At 38.9% G+C, this 24,317-nt stretch overlaps 1 protein-coding gene and 1 long non-coding RNA gene across 2 annotated transcripts in view; one reads left to right on the top strand and one right to left on the bottom strand.

Annotated features, from left to right (window-relative positions):
* The window catches only part of LOC309636699 (uncharacterized protein C11orf97 homolog), a 30,080-nt gene extending 6,026 nt beyond the window's left edge, over window positions 1–24,054 (top strand). Inside the window, exon 3 of the mRNA XM_082410101.1 lies at window positions 6,545–24,054. Within this exon, the coding sequence (XP_082266227.1) occupies window positions 6,545–6,810 (266 nt within the window). The 3' untranslated portion in view covers window positions 6,811–24,054. The remainder of the gene's footprint in view (window positions 1–6,544) is intronic.
* LOC309636721 overlaps window positions 1–24,317 on the bottom strand; it is a 939,587-nt gene that overhangs the window by 785,266 nt on the left and 130,004 nt on the right. The window lies entirely within an intron of this gene.

Genomic DNA, 24,317 nt, shown 5'->3' with positions numbered 1-24,317 from the left:
AATCTAAGTCATTTAAATCGGTCAAAGCAGCCAACGATTTTATCCCACATACACATGGTATATGAGTTACATGGCCTGGGCATTGAGAGCTTGCACTGATGCTTCATTTGAAAAAAGATATGCTCTCAAGAATCCCTCATAGATGTTATTTTGAAACTGCTGGATCCCCTCATTTTCATAGTTCCTTCTCAATGATTGCTAGGTGCATATTTCATGCTTTTCAAACCATCAGGTTTTTATTGCAACCCTCTTGGGTACCAGCAGTTGCTTGAAGATATGAAAGAGCTGCAAGGCATGACTCCTATACTCAGAGAAGTTGACATTTTCTGAGGAGGATTGTTGAACAACAGTCTGGTGGGACCCAAATTCACTAAGGATTCCTAAGAGAAGATGCTGCAGGCCCAGAGGTACATCTTTTCAGACTCCATGGTGTATTTTCCCACTTTTTTTTTTTTTCGTATTTCTTCACTCTTTATTCGGTCCTCTTGATCTATTTATTGATCTCAATAACAGTGCCACATTGTCTTTGTTACTATAGCTTTATAATAAGTCTTTTTTTTTTCTTTTTTTTAAAATGTTTTCCCACTTTATGTTTTAAAGCCAGCATAGAAACATCTTTTAGGGCTTCTTGTGTCACCCATTCTCACGGAAAGAGAGATCAACAAAACGGCTCATTTTGTTCATATAGTGTCTTGAAGGAAAGTTTAAAATCTTAGAGTTTGAACTCTATGGATGGATGCAAAATGACCTACTAAATTACTTCTCTGAACCCCAATCTACATATACTACTTCCCTGGTGATTAAAAAAAATACTTAAGTCTATACTATTATATTTTGGGTCACCTTCATTGTTTTCAGAGATTACATAAAAGCTGATTTGTACACTAGTTGGATGTTGTATTATTCTTAATGGATACATTTGATTATGAAACAGTCTAAATGATTAGGAAAAATCATTAGGTTTATAAAAATTCATTTTTCTAGGCAGTGTTTTCAAATATTCTTCATATAAAATGGAGAATGCTTGGCCTGCCTGGGGGGCTGCATTTTTAATAACATCCACCAGAGGTCGCACGGAGGTGCTATTTTAGCTTAGAAAAATCTTTCAAAGCTGAGGATTGATTCTGTACGGTTAAGTCTTAAAGGGCTCTATTGATGAAAAACAAAAACCTACTATATTTTTTCTTTTCCTTTTCTTCTTCTTTTTTTTAATGGCTGGGAGCCCCACGTCCTTGGCCAGAATAGGAAACTAGCACCCAGGGAGAATGCCACACTCTTCCAGCCTAGCACAGAGGGCTGGCAGCTCGGGTCAGCCACTGGACCTTCTAGAAGGAGGTTTTCAGTGACACACTCTTTTAAATATCAGAAGAAAGCTATGGCTTCTCTTGCTAGAAAACACACCTTGTCAGGTACACCCATAATTCTGCATAAAATTCTGAGGGGCTTGTATGACTTATATCGTAGCTATTCCCAGATGTTAGGAGTAAGTATGCTTGACCCATTCATTGTCTTCACTTCTTTACTTATCGTTTGCTCCTTCACCCATCCCAAAGGGGCTTTTGCTTCCATGAGTGCAGGGAAATTGTTCTTTTCCAGATTGCAAACGACCTTTTTCTTGAAGGTCAAATGCAGTGATCTTGAAGGTCAAATTCAATCTCCTGGTTTCAATCGTACCATCTGTTATTGAGGGACATTTGTTCTGAAGTTAAGCAACTTAAAAGATAGCATGTTTTACTTCCGATTGAGCTAATGATGACAATAATGGAAGTACCCCAAAGCAGTGGACTTAAGTTATTTCTGTCCTTTTTTTCTTCTCCTTTGGTTGAATGAAATTGGTAAAAGGTCAAAAGTTTCTTCTCTTTGGGTTGCACAAAATCAACCAAAGGTCAAAAGATCCAGAAGTTAGGTTTTAAGGATGTTTAACAGAGTGAACATTACATTTATTTTAGGATATTGTTATTTGGGTAGCAAGAAGGGACTCAGGAAAAAGCCGTTCAGTGAGGGACCCTCAGGTGATTGAGCTATCCCACCTGTTCTTGTGGTTCGTGTATGACAACAGTTAATAAGAGCTGTGAAGACCTTGCAATGGCCAACATGTCCCAGGTGATTATTACTGTGCACACCATACTTGGGTCTGGGGAATGGCATCAGTGACAACAAGAAAAATGGACTGCCAGACCTCTAAGCCTTCCCTTCTCTGGGTTTCTGAGTCCTTCTAGGTTCCTGATGTAGAGCTATATGGGTTCAGTGAGAAGGGGAGGGGTAGGTGGGTGAAGGGAGTCTCTCTAATGATGATGATGATGACGATGGTGGTAATCATTCATAATTTTATTTATTTGTTTATAATATTGGCCATCATTCACAGTGTGTCTCCTGGACATGAAAGTTTTTACAAATTACCTCTCTTAATCTTTGCAACAACCCTATGCTCTTATTGAAACTGCAGAATGCGTTTTGGGACTTAGTAGAGCGTAGAGCTTGGTAGAGCTTCTGTCTCCGTGCAGAAAGAATTCAGTGAGAGACAGAGTGACAGGTAAGGAAAGAGTTTGTTAGTATAGGACACTTGTGAGATTTACAAGTGGGTGGGCAAGAGGATGGCACGCCAAGAACTTAGTGGGCTGCAGTTTTATAATCAAAGGAAAAGTGGGGAGGGTAGACATCAAGCTTCCATCATCAATTTCTCCTCCACATTGGGCAGGAGTATTCTTGTCCCTACACGGTCAAACTGGGACTATCACGGAGCAATGGAAATAAGCGAAAAGGCGGTTACATATACTAAAATATGGTAAATCATCTCAGGTTTCAGTTTAATGTCACCTTTTCCTTGTATTTTTGTTTTTAGTGTGCGCAGAGAAGCATGTCCTAGGAATCATTAACTTACTGGCCTCACTGGACAGGATGTGGGTCTCATTCCACCATTGTTTTATTGTTTTGGGACATGTCTCATGCTTCTGTTGCATGGTTTTGTTGTTAAGCGAGCCTGCTTTCTTGAGTGATCATTAACTTATAGGGGTCTCCCATACTTTTTTCTTTACTTATGATCCCTTAGTGGAATTAACTATTTAATCACCTACTTTGTCCCTGTACTCTGTCCCTATCATTATTATTCCCATTTTGAAGCTCTGGAAGCTGAGGCCTGGGGGAGGTACAATGACTTGCCTGTTGTCACACAGTGGAATAACTGATACTTGAATGTAGGCTCATCAGAAGCTGATGTCTTTGCTCTTAGCCACTGGGATATACTTTAAAATATAAGATTATGTTTTCTTAGAGGAAAAAAGATTTGAAACTGTACTGGTAGCAAATAGTATTCTCTTCAGTAACAACAAAGTTGTCACAATCTTCTCCAGGTTTAAGTTCAAACTTGAGGTAGAAGAGGTTTCAGAGGCTTTACACATTCCTGCCCCAAGCACAGGGACCTGGATCTACAGGGTCTCATCATCCTGAAATGATGAAAAGAAGAAATGCAATTTTCTGATCAGATCTGCTGTCAGGTGTAAATGGAATTTGGGCAACCTATGGAACCTTCTGGATAAGTAAGAATTTAGCTAACATCACAATTCATATATTCTTAGTGGTTCCCTGAAGATTTCCCCCTCCTTACAACTTTTTTAAAAAGAAGAGGTAGGTTTATGAGACATGCATTACGGGACTATTGCATTCATTTTGCCATTTATTTTAAAGCTATTTCTACATTTTGAAAATTTTCTATAGAGGACCATGTGGAAATACATTAATGTACTACTTTAATGTTTTCAAATTGCAAGGGCTTTTGTATTTTTCTGGCTAAAACCTGCAGAGTTTATGGTAGTCATGAAAAATTTGATTAATGAAGCTCACTAGTGTTCTCTTATACATTTCCTTTCCCAATGAATTTCAAGAGTGTACTGTCAGATGCATTCATTTGTGTCTATATGTGCCTGAATGCATGCAAACTTAATGTTGAGTCTGGTTTGTTTATTATGTTTAGTACAAATTTAAGAAATGTGAAATATTACCCAGCAAGTGTGGATATTTTTGCTATTCATTAATTCATTCAACAAAAATGTTTTTGTACCTATAATATACAAGGAACTTACTAGACACCAAAGGCATGTCAAGATAATTACAAAAAATAATAATAATAATAATTACGGAGCTTAGAAGTCACCAAATATAAATTTAAATTACTTAAAATTTTCTTCCTCTGAACATGTTTACACAAAGGAAGAATAGACAATATGTTTCTCAACTGGCTTTTAAAGCTCCAGGGTTCCTTATTCACAGTCCTGAGACAGCTGGAGAAACAAAAATATTTTTAAAGGGCAACCTTCTGATAGACCAGGTCAGATCCCATTGGGATCTAAAATTTTACGCTAAAATTTTCAGCGTAAAGACTTGGTTTTGTAACTTTAAAATTCAGGATAAAAACACACCTAAAAAGGTTTTTGAGTAGAAGAGGTTTGGGGGCATGAGAAGAGGCGAGAGAAGAAGAATCTCTAAGATTCCGAACTTCAAGAAAGGATTTGATTCCTTTCTCTTAGCGTCTCTCTTATGCCTGCTGCCCTTCTCCTTTTCAGGTTAAGCTGCCAACATTGAGGTCTCTCTGGCCCCATTGTTCTGCACAACCCCCCTTTGTCTTCCTTCCTCCTCCTGGAAAACATTTGCCCAGAGCTGAGAGAGTTGAATTTCCCTTTAAAGAAGCCTCTGCTTCAAAGGGTATTCACACTTCTTTTTGGTCCTCTTTTCCTCCAGTTGAATATATCACTTTCCGTAATGTCTTCATGCAAATATCCTATCAAATCAAAGTCATGCTATTTTTCCCAGCACCCTTTATCCCCAAGTACAGTAACCACTTATGTATAACAACATTTTGCTTTGAGGGTTTTTTTTCCATGCATTTCTAGGCATATGCATTTACATTTCAGGTATTTTCTCTATTAAGCCATAAATGTGATTGCATCTGAAAGAGCCACCTAGATTAGACTAGTACAATTCTTCTATCTAATTTGATGTGGGTTTTCTACAGAGTTCTACCTCTGGATTTTTAACCGTTTTCCATTTACCAGACCTTCCCACAATGTGGAACAAATCTAAATCTATTTTCTTGGTTTCTCACAGGGTGTCACGGGGATTATTGAATAAATGTTTGTGGACTCCTACGTCTGAGAGTTTGTTACCCTTTTCTATCTCTAGACGGGGCAGGAAAGGAAACTGGCTTGATGAGTAAGGGAAGATTTGGGTTAGGCATAAGGAACAGCTTGAACTTTGTAAGGTCTTGGCAGAAGGAGATTGTGGAGTCTTCCTTGAAGGTCTTTGAAGAAGAGGGAGGAAACAAATCTTGACAGATAGCTCCAGCCACTCCATTCAGGAGCCGGGAAGGAGGGGAAAGGACTGACATTCAGCCTGGTGGGTCAGCTCAGTGACTGTGCCTCTGGAAATAGAATCTGAGTCCATGCTTGTACAGGAAAATCATTGTCCCTGTAAAAAAAAAAAAAAAAAAGCTACGATTTATTGAGTACAAAGCACTTATGTCCATTTCATCCAAATACTATAATAATCCTTCAAGGTAGATATTATTGTCATCCCCATGAAGGAACTGAGACATCGTAGATTAAATAACTTGCCCGAAGTCATAGAATTGGTAGGTGGTAGAGCAGAGATTGAAACCCAGATCTCCTCTGAACTCAAAGGCTGTGCCCCTACTCATTGCACGGTACAGACTCCTTTAGGGAGAGATCATGTCAGTGGGTATGCCAGTGGGCAGCCTTGGATCTGTGGAGAATATTGGGCATTGACATTTGCAGCTTCAGAAATGGGAAAAACAGCTTACGGCATTTACCTGAATTCACTTCTTTGTTTGACTTGGGTCACAGTTTTCTACACAGTAGATTTTCACTAAATGCTTGTTAACTGATTCCCAGAATCTAAACATGTGATTTTAGGATATGGAGGAAAGCCCAGTGCAAATCATTACTAAACCAATACTTATTGGTGGTATCAGGATTTAGGACTATAATTTGCCTTGCACAGTGCATAGACATCACATTACAAATATTTTGTTATGATGTTTTCCAGTGAGTTTACTGTTTCTTTCAAGGGGGAGATTAAACAACAACTAGTTTAGAAGATTGTTGGATCTATTGGATGAATTACTCTGGTAATTTTGGGTTATGTTATCTTTGGAAATACTTGTGCTTCTAGGAGTTAAAGCAGAATCAGATAAGATTGCCTGATGAAGCCCATATATTAATGATTATTTTTCCTGATTTCTCTGTGTCTTGCTATTTGTATTTCTTAATTGACTTTTCATCTATTTCTTTAGGGGCAGGTTAAATTCATAACACTGTAGAGGTTTAATTGCATAGGGAATAATTCAATGAATGAACTAGAATTACAGATTAAACAAAGACTAACGACCTTGGGTGGTTTGATCAATCAAACCAAATAAACCTCCACCCAAATGGCTAAAGAAAATAATCACCAAGTAAATACTTTACGAACATTTTGTGCTGAAAAGAGAAGAAGCTAATAATCATTATCTTGCTTTTGAAAATATTGACAGTGGCCCTGGAAGGGATTTGGAGCATTAAAAGGAATCTCCCTGTGGGAGGCTTGAAGCCAGGACTGCCGAGCAGAAACAGTTTACTGCCACAAGCCAAGTACTATTCGAGGCACGGAGGGCTACAAAGTAAGACCTGGATACCCTTGACTTCCACCCCAAGTATGGAAGATACTGAGCTGTTTATAAACCAGTGGTGTATGCTTTATTTACAGCTCCCAGTCAAAATCCAATCTTCTTTTGACTTGCTTCTCTCAGGTTACTTGTAGTTTAGCTACATTGCCTTATTGTGGAACTTAAATAGTAATAGTTTAAGTAACCAATTTACCCCATGGATACAATAGAAGTTCACACTCTTGAGTTATACTCCTGACTCTTTCCTTTCCTTTTTATCCACAGAAGACCTTCCAGCACACAGGCTCAGTGGGGAGGAATCTTGCACTGTCCTTTCTTCTAGACAGAAGATCTGCGTTTACTAGTGGAAATGAGGAAAGGGAGAAGAGGGAATTCAGGAAGAATAAGGCAACTGCTTTGCTAGGTTCCATTAGTTTTACCCTATTTTAGGTAGGAGGCCACCAGGCTGGCCCCAGTAGACTCTTCCTCACAGACATTATGTTTGGGGAAAGGACTGTTACTCATTCCTCACTGCCCCAGCCAGCGTCTGCCAGCGATATTTGTGGCAGGATGTGGAGAAGGCAGGGGTTCTGACATGGAAGCACAAGCAGTGTCCAGATAGTGTACAGACATACGATTGGGTCTACGAGTCCTGAAAACAGCTCTACAATTGGGAGGGAACCCTGGGCTGAGAGGAAAGAAGTGTGTAAGTGGCAAGCTTGGGTCCTCTTAACCAAGATATGAGTCATACTGGCAAATGCTATATAGCACTTCATATTCTAGATTCTTCATATATAACTATTTATTAAATCTTTACAACAATCACATGAAACAAGTACAGTTCATTTCACAGATGAGGAAACTGAGGCACAGAAAGGTTTGAATAATTTACCCAAGTCACTCAGCTAGTGAGTGGAAGTCACGAGGCACCACCAACTCTGTGAGCCAACGGTGCACAGGAACTGGGCTGTCTGGTGAATCTGGAATGGGGTAAGGGCGCAGCCCAAGTGCCACAAAGGAGGGGGGTCCCCAGGGAGGAAGCCTCCAGAATATGGATTCAGTAGGAGGAAAATACAGCCACTAAAGACTGAGACACAAGGTGAAAAAATAAACAAACAAAAAACTTGTTACTTAAGGGGATTCATGTAGCAAAAAGGAACCAGTAATAGAGACCTGGGTTTAATAATAATAAATTAGTAGTAGCCACCATTTATCATGTGCCAGGCATGGCAGTCTTTTATAGTTATGTAATCCAAAGGGTCACATGAGATGAGTGAGGGTTTCAATCTTCATTTTTCATGTGAGAAAACTGAGGCTTGGAGACATTACATTACCCAAGATACTATGTCTAGGGGGTAGTGAGGCCAGAACTACAAACCTGTTTCCATCTGACTCCAAGACTATGCTTCAACCTTTGGGCCATCATGGCAGAGAATTCACTCATCAGAAAACAAGGGTGGAATAGTAGTGGTTAAAGAGGTACAAATGCCAGGGCCATGGGAATGCAGGGTTAGGAACCTGGGAGTCAACTACATGCAAAATCCACAGAGATGTGAGTGACCTGAAGTAATGGTTGTTGCACCCAAGTCAGGGACACTTGCCCAGTGGGGGCTATTTATTTCAGCTTTCCACCCAATTTGTCAGGTCCCAACTCTAGTGGGCAAATCCATCATTCCAAGAAAACTCACAAAGCAATTTATTTTAAAGATGATTTTCTAAATGCCATATTATAAGACTGGTTTGAAGAACAAATTACCTTCATTTGAAGACATAGAAGTGCAACAGATTACCCGATTTATCAATTGGGGGCATATAATAAAAAATACATGTTTGATTTTGACCATAATTACATTACTTTTACCCATACGGTTTAGGAGAAACTTATTCACAGCTCCTGCTCATTGATACTCATCCACACTACCTTCCTAGCGGCCTCCAGCCCTCTGTCTCTAGCCTACATCAAGCCCTTATAGTGGTCATGTTATAGTATGTAACTGACATTGTTGTATGTTTTAGCTTCATCTCTGTAAGTTACCAGCTGCATTTTGCCATATAAACTGCTACTATCTGCTCTACAAATCACAACTGATGAATCCATAAGAATTAGCTGATAACTGAGAATTAGATATTTCTCATTATCAATTAGAAAAGTTAGATGCAAGACAGAAATATCACAGATGAACAAAACCCACAGATAACTCTCAAAAATTGGTCGGTATTAATTCAAACACTGTCAGAAACCCAATGAAGGCGGGACCCATGTCTCTCTCACTCACCACTGTTTGTCTGGCACTTAGCACGGTACCTGGCACGGTAGGTGCTCAATCACTATCAGTCACAAGAATGACCGCGCGAATGATGAAACAGGAAATACATGTTGAATGCCTCCTGTATGTTCGGAACCTTCTTGCTGCTACCCCACACGTCTCCCCCTCCACAAAAGTATATGGTTTTCCCTCTTTGAAGTACTAAATTAAACCATGTAAACAATAGAAGGAAAAGCAAGGGAGCCCATTGACTTTAGTGTGTGCGTCATGAAAAGTTGTGCATATCTTATATACACACTTATGCTTTCAAAGAGAGGTTTTCCTTGGAACACAATATTTCCAGAAACCTCTCCTATAAAGTGTACTTTAGGTAGATAATCTGGGCAATCCTCACTGCCATCTTTTTCCTATTCACTTGTGCTTCTTTTCCTTTTTCTCATGAACAACACGATCATTGTAGTTGTAACTCCTCCAACATTTAATACACGTCATTTAAAATTTAAATTTAGAATCATGATCATCTAATTGTAGTTCTAAATCCTAAAACAGTTTTTGGTTAGAGACTATGAAGCATCTCCTGCTTTCATTATACTAACAAGACTGAGTCATTTACCTTGATCATTTTCTTCTTATTCTGTGGCATGTAACAACAACAATAAAATAATAATATTAAAGTTGTCCAGCCCAGCACTTCTCAGGCTTTAATGTGCCTACAAATCACATAGGTATCTTATCAAAAAGCAGTTTCTGATACCGTCGATCTGGGGTGGGATGAGATTTTGCATTTCTAACCAGCTCCCTGGTGGTGCTGATGTTCAGACACTATACTCTGAGTAATGAGGGTCTAGAAGACCGAGGTTTCTCCAGTTACTTGAATCACATGGGTATGGCTTTTACATTCTGCTCTACCAAATGAAGCACTGTTAAGAAAATTAAATCAATTTTAGATTAAAACAGGGTTGGAATTAAAGAGCCTTTCCCCAAAGTAAAAACTTACTTATTTGTTCACTTATTGCTTTACTCTAGGATAAGATGAACAATTTTTCCATTGAGAAGAAACCTCTTTCTCCTGATGTCTGAAAAAACGGAAGAAACCCACGCTTGTTTCACGGTTTAGATATGTTTAAAAAAATGTATATTAGCCTGTAATTCCTATTATTGATATTAGTTCCTATCTATAAATTAATCCAAAGCAATGAAAGACGATTGGTAAAGTTTTGCTAAGCACCTGAAAACAATGGAGGAAAATATATTTATTTTTAGTTATCACAGATGGGATACACTGGGCTTCTATTTCAGCTTATTTTATTAAGTATGTCAAATATGATAAAACAAAGGCATGTTTATTGAGTCTACTTCAAGGAAAATATTATAAATGTTAACCTTTCACTGTAACATAATTATGGTCATCCATTAAAAAAAAATTACAGGTATAGGTAAAGGTTAGTAAATGAATGGCAGAGATGAAAAGTCTCTGACTCAGAGACAACCATTTTAATGCTAGCCTTGGCAGAGCTCATCCTTTCTCTAGAATTTGTCACTAAATAGTAAGTAAGGAGCCAGGAAATTTATGAAGAGATTTTAAAGGGAGGGGGGCATTTTACAAATACTGTAATACTGCTGGGCTAAAAAGAGGTTAGTTAAAAAGGAGAAAAAAACCCTAACCTTCCTTTCCCCCCAGTTGTCAGAAGTAACATATGTACTGTGTAGAAAAATTGGAAAATAAAAAAAAATAAAGGAAAAAAACCCATCTGTAATTCAATTCCCAGAAAAAGCCACTGATAACATACTGATATATTTTTATTCTTTTTTCCAATGCATGTTTTACTTTACATGCATAGGAAATATTTGAAATCACATTGTATGGTATATATAACAAACACAACATATAATTTCCCACTCATTAAAATATAAATGAATAATTATATTAAAAATCTTTATATGTTTGTACTATTTTTTTTTTTTTGCATTTATTACTCTATGTTTTGGACCTTTGGATTTTTCAGATTTTTCATTTTATACATAACTGCTGTGATTTACTTACACCCCCTCACCCACTTAAAAAGTTCTTTTTCCTAGTATTCTGATTATACACGTTTCATTCTCCTTCTTCACTTAAGCTCATCTTAAAACTTCCTCCAGTTCATGGTTCTCAAGTTTATTTCTCAGATTAATGAAATAAATCAAGTCAGCTCAACAAAGATTTGTTGACTGGGTATGTCTCTTCCCTACTTAAAAATATTTACACTGTGAAACAGTCAATAATCTCTTGAGTCAAAATCCAAACTTTTCCAGATTTAATACAAAAATTTCCATTTAGTTAATAAACACTAAGAGATCCTACATGTAAGCCACTTCCAGCCATCACCATGTTAATGGAACTCTCTAATCACTGGCTACTTAACAAACAGTGTTGTGAGCCAGTGGCTAAAATTGGAGAGATTACATCTTCAATTAGTCAAGAAATATAACACCCCAAACTACCTGAAAATGGGGTAAAGCATTTACTATGCTTACGAATCTAAACTCTTAACCTCCCCCAAATTCTTACCATCAACCTTTCTGCATGTATATTAGGATGCCACACAAAAGGAACAGTGGCTGGGGAGTATTGACTTTTATTCACCATTAGAAATGATGCCCTGTTTGCACTTGGGCTTTCAGGGTTACTTTACAAACACGTGCTCAAGGATTTCCTCCCTCATTTCCACTCTACTTCTGCCCAATACACAAGCTCCCCCCAGTTTATTCTTAGCCTTGCCACTAGGGCTGGGAGCTCTGCGTCAGCCTCTCTATTCCTGGTCAACCGATAACACACACTGCACCCTCCCCACTGCAGGATGGATTTCATGGCACAGTTTCCTTGCTAAGGCTTCTCTCCTTTCTCCACTTTGGGGCCCTGGTCTTTTTGGGGTTAAGTTCTGTTCTTTATTGCCCCACTGCACATCTTCCAAACTGGCTTCATGTACAGGGTTTTTCATCCCAGGATTATTTATAATAATGAATAATGTAGAGGATGATTTTTTAAATTGCTACATAATAGGATGCATCTGTTTTGTTTCTTTTAGTTTAAAAAGCATCTTTAATTGAAAACTTTTTGAAAGCCAGGGTCACAAGGACACTTCTTTAAAGTGATAAAAATCTATAGCAATCTTAAACCAATGGCTATTTTCATTATTGATGAAATACGACAGAAGCATTCTTTCTGAGGTCAGAAAAAAAATAAAAATGCTTTTTTTCTAAAGATGTTTGCAACTTGCTCACTTTCCTCCTTCATTTTATGTGCTCCTGGCTCTGGAATCTTTGAACTTCCTGGGTTCAGGCCAGGGACAGTTGCCATGGGTTGCTGGGTCACTTGTGTCATAGGGCTTGCACCCCACTTTCTAATTTGGCCAAATAGTCATGGCACAAGAATCTGTGAGCCACACAGACTAAAAGATTAGAAGTAAAAAAAAAAGCCAAATTGATTGGGAACACTCTTTAGTTGCATGAGATGGTGAAACAGAGCAGGACCCTTTGGTCCTTGAGCCCCATGTCCTCAGCCTGCCTTTTGTCTGTGGAAAAACTTTAGCCAAAGAGTAAGTTTAATCTGAGAAGTAAGAAAATGCAGAAAAAAAAGGAAAACAGTCCAACAAGACTAAATAATAATAGTGTAGTCATTAAGTAAAGTCAAAGGAACATCTAGTTCCTTCGCAAGGGCTATAGATAATATTCTGAACCATAACCTTTGAGCTGTTTTATAGATACTGAAACCCTTACCAGGTGGAAGAAGTTAACTACCTGATGACCAGACTGTAGCCATGACATAAGCTGCCACAATTCCGAGAACTGGCCTCAAAGAAATGGGGACAAACCGACCCTGGAACTGAACGTTAACTGTACTTAAAACAATCAAGATGACGATGATCAAACAACTGCATGACCAGTTTCAAGATGACTGTCAGAGCTGACTGTGCTGTTTCTGCATGTAGCTCCCTCCCCTCACCTATGAAAGCTCTTGCCCACTGATTGTCTGTGGGGGGGAGTTGGCCTTTGGACAGGAGTCCACCCTTCCCCCCAAGCTACTGGCCTCCGAAATACAGCAAACTTTCCTTTCCACCCATTTGCCTCTTTACTGGCTTTAGACCTGCGAGCAGCCAGACCCCCACTTTCAATGGGACAAAATTTTTTGAAAAGACAATGTTTTAGTCTTACTTTTAAAAAAATGTATCCTCTGGTTTATCTTATTAAGATATCCTTTGTTTACAACCAAAATATTTATAGAGATAGAAATCATACAATGAGGATTTTTTTTAAATAAAAATACTATCACATTACACCTATTTTATAGCCTGCATTTTTTCACTTAGTCAGACATTATGACCATTTTCCTATATCATATATGTTTGTCTAAGTCATGATTTTACAGTCTATATAGTATGTCCTGATATGACAGTACCACAATTTACTTACCTTCATGTTGCATCTGATTTTTCTAAACTTGGCATTTTAAGAAATATTTCTACCTCCTCCCACTGATACAACAAACAGGAAATGCTTTATATTTTCCTCATAGCCGAGATGACCCCCTAATCCTGATAGAAATCTGCACGTTTACACTCTAGATGGAATAAACTAGAAGGTGTTTGGATGAAATAGGGTGATCAAGTTGGGAGTCAACATTGTCCATTTCAAGAGCCCAAATCCCCTTAGTTCCCAGAATGTTTCAGCCAGAGTCACACTCCTGCCTACACAACACACACACGCGCACGTGCGTGCACACACACACACACACACGACAGGAGATTGGAAATTAACAGGGATGGACCTGGAGGACTTTATGCTAAGTGAAATCAGCCAGTCACAGAAGAATAAATACTGCATGATTCTACTTACACGAGGAATCTAAACTAGTCAAACTCACAGAAGCAAAGAATAGAATGGTGGCTGCCAGGGGCCAGGGTGAGAGAGAATGGGGGGTTTGCTAATCAACAGCTATAAAATTTCAATTGTAGAAGGTGAGTAAGTTCTAGAGATCTGCTATACATCACTGTGCCTCTAGATAACAAGACTGTATTGTACACTTAAAAATCTGTTCAGAGGATAGTTCTCATGTAAAGTATTCTTACTACGGTAAAGTAAAAAAAATTTTTTTAAGTAAGTAAGGGACTAAATGCTGATTAAAACTGTGTGCATAGACAGGACTTTTGACTCATGGTTTTCCCTGTACCTGGTGTGGTCCATCCAGCACCTGTACCATCAGTAACTACAGATCCTTTTTCTTGGTCATATGATAAAACTATTAAAGTCATGTTTTCAAAGTACATTTAAAGACATGGGACAAAGCTGATGTTAAAGGAGGAAAGATGACTACAAATAGTATCACAATATATAAACTATATATATATAAACTATATTATACTGGGTATTCGTTAAATACCCAAATACAAACAGTGGTTATCTGGGGATGGAGTTGGGGGAGGAGCAATATTTTCTTTATCTTCTTCTTTATATTTTCTATATTAAAAAAATTTTTATATAGTAAATATGTGCTGTATATATGAGACAAACACAATAAATTCTATGAAATAATCTTCCCTGACCGCACCAAGGTAATTTTATATATTTTATTTCTTGCCATGTCTCAGTTACATTTAGTCTTGTTTTCTTACTTTTTAGATGCCCTTTTGATGGTAAATGGTAATGATATCTCTTAAATACAAACCCATATTTTTTTATGGTGCCAGTACAATAGATGATGCCACCTAAAAGGACAGTAAAAAAATGTTTATGATGGCTTTATTCAAAATAGCCTAAAAATGGAAACAACCCAAATGTCTATCAACAGGAAACTAGATAAATTGTAATATATTTATACAGCGGAAAGATACAAGAAAACAAAAAAGAATAAACCATATGACACCAATGACTCTCACAGTCATTATGATGACAAAAAGAAGCCAGACACAAAAGAGAACATACTGGAAGAATCCATGTATAGATTTTGAAAAACAGGTAAAACTAACCTAGAGAGACAGAAGTCAAAATAGTAGCTTCTGAAGAACCTGAAAAAGAATACATAAATGTATATATATATAAATATATATTAATATATATATATACATATATATACACATATCTGTATAACTGAATCACTTTGCTGTACAACTGAAACATTGTAAATCAACTATACTTCAATTTAAAAATAAATAAAATAAAACAATAAAAAGTAACAGAAGACAATATGGGCAGATTTTAAAGAAAATATTGGGGTGGAGAAGTATGATTTTCTAAGTATGATATGAAAGTCAGAAACAATAAAAATGATAAATTTAACTATGAAAAATAGTGGTTTCCTTTGGGAACTATTGACTAGAAACAAGCATGAAGGATCCTGTTGTGTTTTATATCTTTATCTGGGTAGTTGTTACACAAGTAAGAGTATGTGTGTGCTGCATGTAAAAAGCATTGAGCTGTGCGCTTAAGTTTTGTGTTCTTTACGTATATCTTCAAAACAAAACAAAGCAAAACATAACATAGGAAAATTATCTTGGGAAAGAAAGGACTGCTTCTCAGAATGCTAAAAAGCAAAGAGATTAGGATTTCCCCTGCAGCTGGGATTGTGCTGAAACTCTAATTAGGCTTTCTATATTCTGATTTAATAGTATTACCTATTTCCTAAGAAATAATATTACAATATGTAAAGAGAAAATGAAAAAGAAAAATATACCCAAACTAATTATCCAGGGACATGGGGGTAGGGTGCAGCGTCATTGGGCCTAAGATTTAGTTGTGTCCTGACAATGTAGATTTGGATTAGCTCCTAATCTCTCTCTTTCTCTGTCTCTGTCTCTGTCTCTGTTTCTCTCTTTCTTCTCCACCCCTCTCTTACTCCCTCTCATTTTCCTCTCTTCCTTCTCATCTTTCCTTCCTTCCTTCGTTCTTTTCTTTCTGACTGCCTGTCTGCCTTACTTTCTTCCTTCCCTATCAACCCTTTATTTCTTTATACTCTGGGGAGTTTCAAAAAAGATTTACAGCTTCAGATTAACAATGAGATTTTTGGTCCTTCTATTGTAAGTGTGCCTGGATCATTAAGTTATGTCTTTTTCCCCTGATCCTGATCTTTACTTCACTATATTCTTTCATTTAAATTCTAATTTAAAGTTTATCAAGTTTGATTCTGGTAGCCAATATTGAAAGGAAAACCTGGTAAGTTAAACAATTCATATTGTTCATAACATTTTAAAAAATTCCCCATGTTGAATATAGGTTGAATTATGTCTCCCCAAAATTCTTATATGGAAATCCTAACCCCTAGTACCTCAATAAAGTTGAGTTTTAAGAACACTTAGATTAAAAAAGAAGCCATGGCTCCTTGGAGGAATGTCTGATTCCAGATCTGAGGCAGGAAATCTCCAGGATGAATTTGGAGCATCTTGTACAGAAAACAGGGAAGTTTCCAAAATCAATAGGTCATATCCAAAGGACTTAGGAGCCACCATGAAGTAATCCTCTGGCCAAAGATGGAGAAATTTTAGCATAAAAAAATTGGCACTCACTGAATATATAAAAAGCCATGAGTTCATAAGTGTATTTTTTAAATGAGAGAGAATAAGGCCAACAGCAACAACAAAAACAAAATCCAGCTTCACTAAACACTAATCAAAATTGCAAAGGCATTAATTCTTACTTACAAAGGCAGCGACTGAAAAGAAAGAATTATCTATTATCTTACCTTTTCTGAACAATTTGGTAATTTAGGTACCAAATAGTCCTAGTAGATTAAGGGAAGTCCTCTTTACAGAATTTCAGTTAATAAATGTGGAAAGAGTGATAGATTAGTGAAACTACCATTTTATAATCCCCAAAGCATTAACTGACTCTGCTCATCAATGGGTGAAACCATTGGATGAATGTGGTTTTTTGTTTTTTTTAATTTATTTGTTTTTATTTTTCGCTGTGCTGGGTCTTTGTTGCTGCGCGTGGGCTTTTCTGTAGCTGCGGCATGCGGGCTTCTCATTGCGGTGGCTCGCAGGCTCTAGAGCGCAGGCTCAGTAGTTGTGGCGCATGGGCTTAGTTGCGCCGCGGCATGTGAGATCTTCCTGGACCAGGGCTCGAACCCGTGTCCCCTGCATTGGCAGGCAGATTCTTAACCACTGCACCACCAGGGAAGCCCTAGACAAATGTTGATGGGAGATTCCTCATTGGGAGAGAAGGCTAGGCACCACAAGAACCTGTGATTAATCTTAACATCACACAAGTGCAACAATTGGACACCAAGTGCCACCTGGTGTGAAGTTACCTGTGGCTTGATTGGATTCAGGTTCATCTCTTTTGGTAAGTAGACTTTGTAGGTGACATACGTAATCATGAAGGAATGAAAGATGATATATGGGATTTAATTGAAAACATAGAAATAAAAGAAAAATGGTTAGGTGGAGCATATGTGAGCAATCTTAATAATCGCTGAATCTTGATGAAGGGAACTGGGGGTTCATCACCTTTTTCTTTCTACTTTTGTATGTGTTTATAGTTTTTCATAATAAGTTGTTTGCAGGTATTTATTTTAGACATAAGGAAGCATTTGTTTATGGAAGTAATAGACTGAGAAAGTTCCTTCCTTGGTCATCTGTTCGAAATCAGAACAAACACAAGAGGCAGACACCTCTCCAGAACTGTTCAGCTCACAAAGGTGTTCATTTCTCTGAGAACTAGTACCCTCACTCCCTGCCCAAACCCACCTACTGACCACCACTGCTCTGGACCCAGTGCCAGACCATAGCTAATTTCACTAGAGGGACACCAGGCCCAAGGAAGTCCAGTCAGATTTTTGCTGCCAAAGACTTAAAACTGAGATTCAAAATCTGCTTGTCACACTCTGCTGTTGGAGAACTATGGAGGTAGGGAGAACTATATTCTGCCCAGTGAACTGGAGAAACACAGAAAGCTGATGGGGATGGCGGGGTGGAGGGAAGGAAGGAGATGTAGCATTCTGACAGCATTCTCTGTCCTGTAGTCCTCCTCTTGGGCTTTGTAAGAACCCCTTCTCACAAGATAGTAAATTTTGTTCAAGGGAGCTCTCTGTCACAGACTAGCCTTGGGTGCAGGACACCAAAGCCTTAGCTACCAGTGAGTTTGTCAGATGAGAGCCTGGGAACCAGAGAACATGCAGGGCATCACTGGAGACTGTCCCTCGGTGGAGGGGCCTTTGGACTCACGGAAGGGTTAAGTCTCTCATCATTTAAGGAAATTTCTGCCTAATGACTCTTTAACTTAATTACATTAGCTTTTTTTTTCTTACTATTTTTAATAAAACTCTTCAACTATTAAAAAAAAAAAAAAGGTGGGTCTCTATGAGACACACTTCTTACATGACAGTAAATTTTGTCCCCCACCCTGCCCTTTTTTTTTTTTTTTTTTGGTCTAAAGCTGGGACTTCCCTGGCAGTCCAGTGGTTAAGACTCTGCACTTCCACTGCAGGGGGCACGGGTTTGATCCCTGGTCAGGGAACTAAGATCCCGCACGCCGCACCGTGTGGCCAAAAAAAAAAAACAGTCACCATAAAGCTGTCTCTAGTAAGTCACTGTAATGGCAACGAAAAGAATCCTTAGTAGTACAACTGCCTTTAGTTTTATCTGGCTTAATTATAATACCTGCTTGGAGCACGTGTGTGGGCTAAATAGCTTCCTTCCGGTTCATAATTCCAGGTCTCTATAACTAAAGGGGATAGAGTGGAAACTTTTGGGTGGAGAGACCCAGGTGTACGCCCCACCCCTCAAAAAACATTGCTTCCCTTTAACTTGAAAAACGTCTTTGATAATATGAACAAACCTTGCTTAACTATTTACAAACGGATATGAGAAAGTTGCAAAGATAGGTAGGTGTCTGAAAGAAATTTCCACTCTGATAATGACACTTGATCAGTTCAGAAGTGACAAATGACAAAGTGACAAGGCAATCAAGGAAATGTTGCCTCAAGAAGCAAATAGGCAGGGTTACTAAAGGCCTGACACATCATAACTTCTGAAGTCTACCTTTGGATTCTTCAGATCTGGAATTTCTCTAAAGCTATAATTTACATGGGTGGGTTGAGTGTGATAGCTAGCATGTCCCACAAGGGCAGAAATTTTTGTCTGTTTGTTCAGATATACCTCACGTGTCTGGCACATAACTGACATCCAGTAAGTGTTACTGCATGAAGTTACAGCCTTTGCAAGTTTTTAAGCCCAAACAAGGTCTGACCCTAATGTAGCCCTCCAAATATCAATATAGAACAATTCTCAGTCCTGTATTGCTTGGAAAACACTTGAGAAATAGCCCTGCAAGCTGATAATGACAAAGGAGTCGTCATAATATATCAAAATAAAGAAAAACTGCAGTATTTTATCTTTTAAAGGAACACAGCCAATACTGGGGTCATCATATCAAAATCTTCTAACAACAATCCCCAAAGTTCTTTCTCAAACTGTGGACAGGGAAATGGGCCCTTGAGAGTTTCAAGGGAATGAAAGAGGCACAGCAGATTTTCAGTGACGAACAGTGAGAATGTGTGAATGGTGGTCAGGCAGCATGTACGGCTTTTATTCACATCTAATTTCTCTTCTCTGACTTCAAGAGGGGCTGTTACTCCCCTGCTGTCTTGGATGATCCTGGAAATTAAGTCTTTGAGCAGTGAGCTCACTCAAAGAAGTTCCCTTTTTTTGCAGAAGTCCAGTGGTGCTTCCAGGACAGAAGTAGTTCCTGCAGTGCCGTCAGACAGTTGGGGCAGTGTTTATTCACCTGTCTTTCTCTTTCTCCCAAGATCAAATACTTGCTGAATTGGCTTAAACATTGCTAAGGGTAAATACAGATAAAAGGTTCTTTTTGGAGTGGCTGAAAATAACATAACCAGCACTTTTATTGTGATTTCACCCTGGTGAATCTTGCAAGATTTCTGGGCTGTGGTTTATTTGGCCACGGTATGCTGGTCGTGGAACTATAAAAAGTGGCTGTCCCACTTATTCAAGAATGGTTTTTCCTTGCCATGCATAAGCAACATGCATTTACCCTTCCATTCTCACACTCTTCCAAAATCATTTGTATGTCACTAATTTTGTTGACTTTAATCCAACAAGTATTTCTTAATATTTCAAGTGCCTCAGAGCCCTTTTAGAAGAATCACAGGAACAAGTGTGATGGAACCTGGTCTGACCACTTTTGTGCTCTCAGTGGCTGCTTGGAGGTAATTTGCTGGTCAAGACAGAATTCCCTGACTTCTATGGAAAATGCATCTTCTCTCCATTTTCTTTAGTGAGGTGTGCCCTGGGTCTGTGTGAGAAGTGGGGTCAGGGCAGGGGGAGGGGAGGGGAGTCACGATCCCTTCCTCCAATTGTAGAGATTTGGGCTGCCTGCCTGAGTTAGGGTCTTGTCTTGAGTTAGGGTCCGATTGCCTTGAGTAAGGCCACACATAAGTTCTGATGTGGAGCCAGTACCATAGTAAATCCAGATCAGATGTGTTTGAGTTCCTGAGACGGTACGGAATTTGAGCTAACTCATTTGACTGAGGACCCAAGTAGACTTCAGGTGAGGTACACAGATAATGCTGGTGAACCTGAAGAGGATTTGGGGAGGCCAGTATGATACTTACCATTTTCACCCTACACTTGTGCTATATTATTTATCTTAGTCATTACTTTTTAGTCCAAAGTCTTTTGCATACTCTCCGTGAATGAAGAAAGTGAACGGTTTCATAAGTGCCTCATGAAAAGTAAAATTAACAGTGGCGTTCATTGATTCACTCATCTATTCATTTATTTAACAAACATTTATTAAACACCTCGTATGTGCCAGGCATTGCACTGTGTGATCTTAACATGCTTATTGCAATGTCAAAATAATTTCCTTTTGTGTGTCTTGTATTCCATAACTTCTACATGTGACTGCAAATAAACTCTCTTTTAGGAAAGAGTAGTTTAACAAGAAGAATGCAGAAGTAAGCCCTATAAATATTTTAAAAATGGTGCAAATATTTCTGACTTTAACCAGAATTTCACAATGTACCTTTTTCTGAACATCCAAAATTCTTGTACTACTTGTTTAGTCAAGTAAGAATACAGGAAGAACTTGAGTGCATAAGAGTAAAACCCTAAAATAAATGTAATAAATTCTCATATTGACTATTCATAACAGTATCTTTTAGGGGCAGTAAATTTTTGCACTTAGATAAAAAGAAATGACCTTAAAAGTTGGTGTTAGTTTTCTTTTTTCTATCAAGGAATTAATAGGGCAATGAACAATAACTTGTGGATTGTTGTGGAATTTACACAACTCCTAACACTTAACTAACAGTCATTCCATAATCATCTGCCCAATTATACACAGTTAAAAACTTGTATCTGACAAAAGAAATAATCTCCACCTTTTTTTGCATACGGGTTAGCTTTTCCAGTTGAACCTGCTCACCGGCTGCTCCCCATTTCCTGGTAAGTACGTAACACTGGGAGGAACTTTCCCCTTTTATCTCTTCAAGAAAAAAATTTGAAGTATACTTGGCAGGTCAATGTTCAGTCACAGAAGTCTCAACCAAAGATAGCCACCCATCTGAGGGCAGCCTGGTTCTCATGCACCTGCAGCTGACCGAGCTAGGTGCTGGTGGGCAGATTCAAGGCAGTCGGAACATGTTCTGAGGCATCCCTGGAAAACAGCAACTGTCTCTGGTGAGGAGCAGTAGGAGAGACTTAAAATGAATTCTTTCGCTGGGGAAGAACAAAGCACAAGTTAGATTTTTAGGAACCACAGTTGGCCTGGTTCTTGCCCCCAGAGAATTCTGTCCTATATTAAATTTTGGAACTGAATAGGCCATTCTTGGCCCCATTGTGCGTGGAACCCTCATCTATCTTGATTAAATGAGCCTTGAGTGCTCGCTCTGGCAGCACATAGACTAAAACTGGAACGATACAGAGAAGATTAGCATGGCCCCTGAACAAGGACGACATGCAAATTCGTGAAGTGTTCCATATTTTTAAAAAAGAAATAAAAAAAAGAAAAAAAATGAGCCTTGAATTTTGGAGCTCCCCTCTACACACCTTTAGCAAATTCAGGAGCCAAAAGCCCTTCTTGATACCTGACCTTGTCATCATGCTTGCGACTGAAATCCATTTCTTCCTGTGTAATATTTTGTGGAAACTGGGAGGTCTTTAAATACACGAAAGAAACATTTGTTTATTATGACCAAATTAAAAAGAATCATAGAATGTTTAATGTTCTAAATTGATTTAGAATTCATTTAGAATAATAATAATTCCTTGCACAAGGCTGGTAGACACGTTGTTTTGGCCTCTGCCCACCATCCCTTCCCTCTTCTTCAGGGAACAGCACTTCACTTTTTCTTTTGGGCAACTACCTTCACCTCACTATTAGTCCACGAGGTTTATATGGGACTGATTCTACCCCCTAGATCCAGAAGAGGGTCCACATCCCCTGACCACAGTGATTGCTTCGAGAATGAGCGCCCTGCCCAGGTTGGGCCGATGAGACGCAGCCTAATTTGATGGAGTTTCCGAAGCTTGTCCCCAGGGTCCTGATTAATACATGTGTAGCATTTTACACAGAAAGCTTAAGGAGCTTCTTAAGGTCACAGCAAGCCACTCACATAGCCAGCTTCTCCTGATACTGGCCCACTTTCTAGATGGGGAACAATGATACCAACAGATCATTTCAATAATACATTAAGAGCATTCATTCATTCATTCATTCAAGTATTCATTGAGATGATGAATACTACTAGATGCCTGGTTCTGTGCAAGAGATGGAGTTTGACTGAAACAGCCATGATTGCTGCCCAGTGATGTTCTGAAAGATGTGTATATGGGCACACACAGGAGGGGCATGTAACCTACCCTGGATGTGTGCGTATGGGTGTCCAGGAAGGCTTCCTGGAGAAAGAGACTGGCTTCCTAAGTACCTCTGAATCTATTCTCCTTTAATTTTAATTTAATCTCATTCTCACAGCTACTGTCTTAGTTCAGCCTTTTTTGTTTCACATCTGAATTATAGCAAGAGCTTTCTAACTGGACTAGATACTTCTACTCTTATCCTGGTCCCTAATATCCAACTCATTCTTTAGTGATGACAGAATGATTTGTTTCTTAGCAACATTTTACCGACATATTATATACATACACAAAATTACATATGTAAGCATAAGGTTTGATGAATTTCCTCAACCAAGCACACCCATTAACCAGTGCCCACATCAATAAACGTGGCCACCACACCAGAAGCCCATCTCACATCCTCTTCTGTATACTCACCTCCTCCCACAAATGAGTTTTTAAAAATACTAATCTCGGGGCTTCCCTGGTGGCACAGTGGTTAAGAATCCGCCTGCCAATGCAGGGGACACAGGTTTGAGCCCTGGGCCGGGAAGATCCCACATGCCGCGGAGCAATTAAGCTCGTGTGCCACAGTGACTGAGCCTGCGCTCTAGAAGCTGCGAGCCACAACTACTGAAGCCTGTGCAACTAGAGCCCGTGCTCCGCAACAAGAGAAGCCACCGCAATGAGAAACCCACGCACCGCAATGAAGGGTAGCCCCCGCTCACCACAACTAGAGAAAGCCCGCGCACAGCAACAAAGACCCAACGCAGCCAAAACTAAAATAAATAAAATAAGTAAATTTAAAAAAGAATACTAATCTCATTATATTGCTCCCTTGCTTTGTTACAGCTTTTCAAGGACTCTCCACAGGCTTCAGGATAAAACCTCATCTCCTTAGCCAAACTAAACTCTTGTAATTCCTAACCTACTATCCTGGTTCTCACTGCCTGGCCTTTGCATATGCTGCTTATTCTGTTTAGACTAATGTCTCAGCCCTCTTCCGCCCCCATTTTAATTATTCCTAATTATTCCAGGAACCACCTTCTCAAAACGTTCCAAGATCCCTTCCTCTCCATTGTCTGCACTTCTCATAGATTCTGAAAGGTAGAAATAGTGTTTTTCATCCCAGTTTCCCAGTTGGCTAAATGAATAAATGAGAACACCTGGCTTTATTACTTTCCCTTAAAGCCTTTCCTCCTCTTGCCTCCTCCCCTCCATTCCTTTTAAGTAAGAACAAACCATTGCCCGGTGAATAAATGCATATAGTTTGTAGGTAAGTCATGACTTTTTCACTGATCCAGCCACAAACTTCTGCTTGGTATCCCCTCGCAGACACCAAGATATGACTGAAGTAGGGACAGTTTGTGGTCCTGCACCCTACCAAGATAAGTGGACACGATGGAAATTTATATTCATGAGATCTGAGCCATTCTGCCAGTAAAAAGTTGCTTTAATTGGAATATCTGAAGGATCTAAGGGAAAATTGGGAGTGGGGGAAGGATAAAAGCAAGCAGGCTAACATTTACCAAATGCCAAACACAATGTTAGGCTCTATCTATG

Source organism: Balaenoptera physalus, assembly GCF_965194825.1.
Source record: "Balaenoptera physalus genome assembly, chromosome: 10".
In the NCBI taxonomy this organism is placed as follows: Eukaryota; Metazoa; Chordata; class Mammalia; order Artiodactyla; family Balaenopteridae; genus Balaenoptera; species Balaenoptera physalus.
This window is presented reverse-complemented; position numbering and strand designations above follow the sequence as displayed.